Source organism: Prunus persica, chromosome G2 (genome assembly GCF_000346465.2).
Source record: "Prunus persica cultivar Lovell chromosome G2, Prunus_persica_NCBIv2, whole genome shotgun sequence".
NCBI lineage: Eukaryota > Viridiplantae > Streptophyta > Magnoliopsida > Rosales > Rosaceae > Prunus > Prunus persica.
Genome location: NC_034010.1, coordinates 6,770,493 through 6,778,139, shown reverse-complemented (window position 1 = coordinate 6,778,139; position 7,647 = coordinate 6,770,493). Strand labels below are relative to the sequence as shown.

General features: G+C 36.8%; 1 protein-coding gene across 1 annotated transcript; it reads left to right on the top strand.

Annotated features, from left to right (window-relative positions):
* LOC18787415 (ABSCISIC ACID-INSENSITIVE 5-like protein 2) lies at positions 414-7,590 on the top strand. The gene is made up of 4 exons (XM_020557862.1): positions 414-642; positions 1,690-2,630; positions 2,719-2,790; positions 7,313-7,590. Exons 2-4 carry the CDS (start codon positions 1,815-1,817, stop codon positions 7,391-7,393), a joined length of 969 nt encoding a protein of 322 aa, XP_020413451.1. The 5' UTR covers positions 414-642; positions 1,690-1,814; the 3' UTR covers positions 7,394-7,590.

The following is a 7,647-nucleotide window of genomic DNA, read 5'->3' as shown; positions in this document are numbered from 1 at the left end:
GGATTTAATATGCTTATTAAAATTAGAGTTTTTAAAAATACAAATGATAATCTAAACTACAAGAATGATGACGTTTCTCACACACACATGCTATTAAGGTCTGAGACTATTGTCTGCAAGTCAAGAATGTGGTGGGGGTTCAAATCTGAGACCGGTATCTGCAAGTCAAGACCCTAGAAATTCAGTTAGCTATTAAAATTTAATTTTAAAAGACTAAAAAATTACTATCACTATGAAGAAATTAATAAACAATTTGAATTATTAATTGGTTGCATACAAGTGGACCAAACAAATTGGGAAGTCCATAATGAACCCATGAGGGCGCAGGCAGAGGACTGTCTACCAAGGGAGAAAAAAAGAATTAAATTTTGGGTACAATAAATAATATAAAAAAATGAAATTTGGGAATTTTTGGTTTTTGCAGAAAGCCAGAAACCTCTCTCTCTTTCTCTCTCTCTCTCAACTGCGCTTTTTGAGTTTTGTTTGTCTCTCTGCAAATTGGATACATTGAACAAATAGATACACTGGGTAGGTGTTTTTGTACAAGTGTGCTTCTGCTGATGATTTCAACCTCCACACTCAAAACACACAACAATCTCTCAACCAAAAATTCTTCCTTCGATTCAGATCGGACTGTTAAAAGTGAGTGCTTTCTTTCTCTCTGATTCTCTTGCTTTTCCATTTCTCTTAGATACAGACCTCTCACTCATTCTTCTTCTTCCCTGTTTTTTCTATTTTTAATTTGTTGCCAGTTTTTTTTCTCTGAGGAAAACATTCTTGCATTTGGAAGTTGGGTCAGTGATGTTTTTTCTAATTATTAAAAATATATATTTTGAGAAAAAGACTGATTTTTTGTTGCATGCAAATCTAAGCTTTTGGATTTGGGTTTTTTTCTATATTTTTGCGGTGAGGTAATGTTGTTACTCTTTGGTCCTGTTTGAGGAAATAATGTAATTTGATTTTTCATGCTTCATTGTGTTGCTCTTTGATTTTCTCTTTGATTTTCTGGGAATATGGGATTTTGGGGTTTTTGTTCCTGAGAGTTTGATTGTGGGTTTAGGGTCTGAAAGCATTGGCTCAAATAGAGGCTGTAGAAGTCCTTTAATCACTTGCATGCAAGAGACTAAACTTCCTTGACCCTTGTTCACATCCTTTCTGGCTATTCCTTTTGTTTTATTTTCTATTGTATATATGTATGTTTGGTTAGATTTAGGCTTCAATAGTTTATAGCATCTGATTCATTAGTCTTATTATTGTTTAAATATATATATTTTTCTCTGGATATATGGGTTCATTATTTGTCGAGTTGAATTTGCAAGTTGGCAATCTGTTGATTTTGTTTTTGTTTTCAAAGAAATTGGACTATTCTTATACATTCAAGCGATTTGAAGCTGTAATTTTATGGGTATTATTTTTGCCCTTTTTTAATTATAAATTGGTATCCTTTTTTTTAATTGCAGCTTATGGCTCTACCCTTTGCGCATGTTCTGTTGTCTGGAATTGATGAAATCATTCTAACCCCAATTCAAATCTTTATGTGCATGCTTGAGTGTTGGTTTGCAAGTCAAGTTGATATCTACTAACCATCATTCTCATTCTTCTTTTAGTTACTTTTGGTATTCGTAGCATGCATGGTCTTGTTCAACACTGGAGAATTCTATGTTTGAAATTTCAATGTTTTCTTGTTAGGTTTCTGATTTTTGGGTCTGAGTTTGAAGATTGCCTGGAGTGGTCATAAGGCTGAACTATGGTATGGGTTGATATATTTGGTAATAGGCCTTCTGTAATCACAATTTCTTATTGAGAATTGGTGAATGGGGATACAGACAATGGGTTCTCAAGGTGGGGCTGATGGAAATTGCAAACAGTCGCAGTTCCAGCCTTTGGCACGACAAAGCTCAATTTACAGTCTCACGCTTGATGAGGTACAAAATCAGTTAGGTGACTTGGGGAAGCCACTCAGCAGCATGAACCTTGACGAGCTTCTAAAAAATGTATGGAGTGCTGAGGCCAACCAGACCATGGGTATGGACATTGAAGGCACTACACTGGTCAATCAAGCTACACTGCAGCGTCAGGCAAGCCTGTCATTAACTAGTGCATTGAGCAAGAAGACAGTTGATGAGGTTTGGAGAGATATTCAACAAAGCAAAAATAATGAGGAAAAGAAATCTCAAGAACGACAACGTACTTTGGGAGAGATGACTTTAGAGGATTTCTTGGTAAAAGCGGGAGTTGTTGCTGAAGCTGAAGCATCTTCAGACAAAAAGTGTTCTGCTCCTCTTGCCGTGGTTGATGCGAATGTGGCGTCTCAGTTTCCACAAGGTCAGTGGCTGCAGTACCAACAACCACAGTATCAGCATCCACAACAAAGTATGATGGGGGTATACATGCCAAGCCAACCTATTCCACCGCCACTGCACATAGGGGCTGGTGCTATAATGGAAGTGCCGTATCCTGACAACCAAGTTGCGTTGCCTTCACCCTTAATGGGTACATTATCAGATACACAGACACCTGGGAGGAAAAGAGGCAACCCAGAGGACATAGTTGAGAAGACCGTTGAACGGAGACAGAAAAGAATGATAAAGAACCGAGAATCTGCTGCTCGTTCACGAGCACGAAAGCAGGTCAATTTTCATTTCTTTCAGTTCGTTTATAAATCCACCACAAGGTTTTCTTTTGCAATCTTTAGCTGAAAATAGAAAACTGTAACAGGCTTATACAAATGAACTGGAGAACAAAGTTTCACGTCTAGAGGAGGAAAATGAAAGGCTAAGGAAACAGAAGGTTAGGGTTTCTTTTAATATGATGTCTTCTTGTATTTGTTTCATTTGATTTCCCCAGTACACCTTGCATTGTTGAATGATATTTGTAGTTGGTTTGATACAACTGCAATGAGTAAAACTCTTTTTTTCCCCATCATTAGAAAAGAGATAATTGTAGTTGGCTTTATTTTCTTTCACTTGGTTTTAGGCAGTTATTTGTAATGCAGTAAATTTATTTTGTTTTCAGATAGAAGCCTGTTACAGGTAACTGAGACATGCACACACAGGCACCACTCACATAATTTTGTGACAATTAGAACTGTGGTTCAGATGGAGGATTATTATATTTCTTGAATTTGGATACTGCTGGGATCTGATTGATCTGATATGTCATTGGTTCTGGAAAAATACAGATGTAGTAGAGATTCTTGTATAAATGCTTTGGTCGGTAACTTGGTAGATTGAGTTTGCTAAAATCACGGATTGGGTGTTGGATGGTGGAAAAGCATGATCTGTATTTCATAGTAGAAAATTCTATAGAAGGAATAAAGGATGCTAAGGGGCATTGTCCAAACACTCAAGCAGTATACAACAAATTTAAAAAATTAAAACAAACATAACTCATGAAAGAAAAGGAAACCGGGACAGCATTAATTGTTCATTCACCATTGACCAAAAAAAATGTTAATTCACAAATACAATCTCATAAGCTGCATTTTTGTCCCCCTTAAGGAGTGTTTTGTACCTTGAATAGCTGTACTATTCCTTTCCCGTCATAAACATTACAAGATGCATATCAGCAAATTACTTATTAACATTTTGTTTTGTTTTGGTGTTTTGTTTTCTGGGTGAAGTTGCAATGCCATCCTGCAAGTAATCTACAAACTTTTCTGCTGCTTGATGTCATTGTCAGTAACACAACTTATCACCTGTGGTACATTTTGCTAAGTTTATGGGCTTGTAATAGTGCCAGTGAGTCAACTCAATTCACACACAATGAGCGGACACACACAAAAACACACAACGGTCATTCCCTAAGTTTGAGGTTGGAAGTTAGAATGTGGCCTACCAGGATATTATGCTATCAGTAACTAGATTTATTAGTGCGTAACACCATACTAACAAAACAAAAACAGCTCAATAAATGAAAGTAAAATTGTATGTGTGCCATAAGAAAGTGATCGTAAAGCTTATGTTGAGATAGTGGACAAAAAAGTTTCACCGATTTGCTTGCATTACAATATAAAAGGTCTGCATTGATGCTTTTAGGAATCTGACTTTAGTTGGGCCTACACAAAGAATGATAATGTGGTGTTGTAAAAGATGTTGGACATAATGTGAATCGTGCTTTTTCCCTTCTTTTTAGGGGCGAGTTTTGTGTTTGTTTAGAACCTAATGCGCCGTTTCCTGGTTCTCAGAAAAGAGTAGAATCCCAATTCTGTTCTGGGACCTACCAGATTGTGATTATGATCCGTTCTATTAAATAGGCCAACGCTGCCTCGTGATCTCAGGAATGAAACTTCATATCAAGGTGATATTTGACCATGGGTTTTGATAGTGCCCTTGACATATGTTCATAGTTAAAGGAATCTTTCCTTGTTAGATGCTAAGGCTAAGCAAATCTGATTCTAATACCAGTCCCTCCACTGGTTCGGGTGCTATGAAATAAGTCTTTCACACTGAAGCATGACTTTACATAACCCACCATATGGAATACCGCACAGTATTCCTATCTTGGTTAGTAGGGCAACCATATGCAGTTACCATGTGTCCACAGATTGGGTTTAGAGTTGTGTTGGAAATTTTTATGTATGTTTAAGGAGGAACTGTGAGGGTCCTAGGCTGAGAGTTGTTTTAAAAGTTCTTTTGGTACTCTTACTAGAACATCTCAAAGTACCTGTTCAGGTTTGATAATTTGAGATAGCATGGACTCATTTAATTTACATTTACATGTATAAAATCACTAAATAAGACAATAAATGGACTCCGAGGTATAAATTCCAAATATTAATGGAATTTGATGATATTCAACTTAAGGACAAAAAAAAAAAATAGAGAGGTAATAGCGCATGTAACAAAAAATACAACAAATATTATAGTACTTAGTTAGAATATAAAAGAAACAGGATTTGGTTTGTTTGTAATATGAACTTTAAAAGAATTAATTCCTTAAAAGAAATAAAGTAAATAGCAGAAAACTCATATCAGCCAACCTAAGCCAGTACTAGTTGGTATTTGCCTGTCCTACAGACTAGCACATGTGATAAAATGAAAAACAGTTTGGTATGCCAAATGGATTCGACAAGGATGGTGCCCACTCCTGTTTCCTTTTAAACCAGCACGTACAGGTTGGGATAGCTGATACATTACATTATTGGCAATGATCGGTTGGGCGTTTCAGCTTTTCTATTGTATAACCTCAAAGGGGCTGGGCCTCATTCCTTTTGACACTCTTTTACATGTGTCTATAAGTTAGCTAACTTGTTCAAAATTTCGAATAAAAAATAAGAGTTTGATTTAAATGTAAGCACCCAGTAAAAGCCATCTACTAACTAATTTTATATCTTGAAAATATATTTGCCATCACACATGGACGTACTGCATGTTGTGAGGCTAGTAACAAGTATAACCAATACGATTTTGTATGGCAATTGCTTGTAGATGGTGTGTTTTTCAGAGTAAAGAGGATGTTTCTCAAGCAGTGTTAATTCTAAAAGGAAATACCATTTCTTAAGGCAGTTATTTTATGAATGAAGGGGATTTTCCTGATGGATTCTTATGAGCAGTTTTATAAGGATTTTCACTGAAGGATAGTTATGAACAGTTTTATAAGGAGCATTATTAGTGGAGACTAAAGTTTTTAGTTAGTTAGGGATTAGTATTAAGGAGACTAGTGTCTTTGAATGCCGTAGATGAGGTTTGAGCTGTGCTTAGATACTTTATCAGGCTTTAGCTCTGGATAATTTCCCTGTGGCTATTTAAATTGGAGTTGTGTCGCAGATGATGTTAGGAACTTCTATTGGCACCCTACAGTTTGCAACTAGACCCACCTACTTTTTTGTAAACTCCAAAACCCAAGTTTATACTTTGAACATTTTTTTATTAAAAAAAATAGAACTGAAAAAAATGAAGTTACTTTGGGCCTTGGCTGCTGCTACTGCTGGCTCTAGTGCCAGTGTGCCTCCCGGGTGACAGGTCCCTCCACCCCCCCACCCCCTCGTCCCCTGACTCCTCACCCTCTTCCCCTGCAACCCTAATGCTTTTGTTGCAGAGGACAGGTGTTGGGGTTGGGGGACTCACAGCCAGGCAGGCTCGCTGGCAGGTCTTTTAATTTTTCTTTCTGTTTCTTTTTTTCTTTTTTTAAATTTTATTCAAAGGGTAAAATGGGAAGTTTTGGGAAAAAAATTAGGTGTGTGGGTATAGTGAGTAAACTGTAGTGTACCTATAGAATTTCCCATCATGTTATGACTATGTTATTGCCAATGTTATGTTTATATTCTACATGCTTTGAAGACTTATGATTTGGATTAGTAATTTAGAGTTTTAGCCTTCCAAGTTTAGTTGGTAGTGTGTATAATGCTCATACTATTAGTGCCACCTTAAAGATTAGAATAGTTTCTTGCCCCCAGAATCCTTTTGTTGTTGGCAATAAGATATTCCTTTCAGTTATAATTGCTAACTAATGTTTGGGTTGTTGGACAAGATTGACAGTGTCATGATTATTAGGAAAGTGGTGATAGATTGTGGAGTGCCTTGTGGAACTTGTGAATATCGTTTTGAATGATGCTAGACTGAAAATGAATTCATATTGGGTGTTGTTTTCAAGTTTCCTTTAGGTTTGGGAAATGGGTGTTAGTATTTGGCATCGCTATATGTCTAGTGATATCCCTTTGAGGGGCACCTGTTTCTCTTTAAGTTTGGCTACTAACAAGATTGCATTTCCAAGTTCTATGGGTGGAAGGGAAAAGTTCACGGAAGGGGAGTTAATAATTGGGTTCTAACTTATAACGGGATTGCATCATAGTTTCTGAAAGGTTTATGGTTTCAAAGTTCTTCTTGAAGTGACATATCAATGATTGATCGGCCACCAATTTATAATTTGTCAATATGTCTGAATACCCATATATTCAGGGGTCGTGGTGTACCAGTTGTCAGAACTGTGGCTCATTCTGACGTGTTAGTTTCTTCTCAGAAAAGCAAAATATTAAAATAAATTGTTGCTTAGCTGTCCCGGTTTATAATTTTCATTGGTAGTTTGGACTCCATTATCTTCTGCTTTTGTTCTGGAGGATCCACTTCCTCCTTTAGTGAATTACCTTCACCTTTTATTGATGTTTCATTTCATTTTTCAAAGCTGGTATAGGAATAGGATTGCGTCACCGGCTGTGTGGAAGACTTCTTACATAGTTTGTTTGACTTTGCATGATATTGAGATAACAGCATGATTAAATAATCATTTTCTGTCTTGTGTGATTTGGGTCTAAAAGCTATTTGGATTAGCAACTAAAGGTATCTTATTTATATCATATGTGTTGCCGTTGCAGGAGCTAGAGAAGGTGTTGCCAAGTGCACCACCGCCCGAGCCAAAGTATCAGCTTCGTAGAACGACGTCAGCTCCATTCTAAAATTTGTATCTATATGCATCAGCTGCTTGTGCTTTGCTTATTATATCCCTGTGATGAGGTTTTCCTTTTATTCACTTCTTTGTGACATCAGTCGCATTAGGAATTTTCATGGGACCTTTGTGTAATCTCACTATTGTCTGTAAGACTTGTCCAGAAAATTTTAGCGTTGCGTTTTTTTAAAATTTGTTCAGTTTATACTCTTTGTGCATGCTGCAACTCGTGCCACCATTTAGATCTAGTTCATGCTCGCTTCT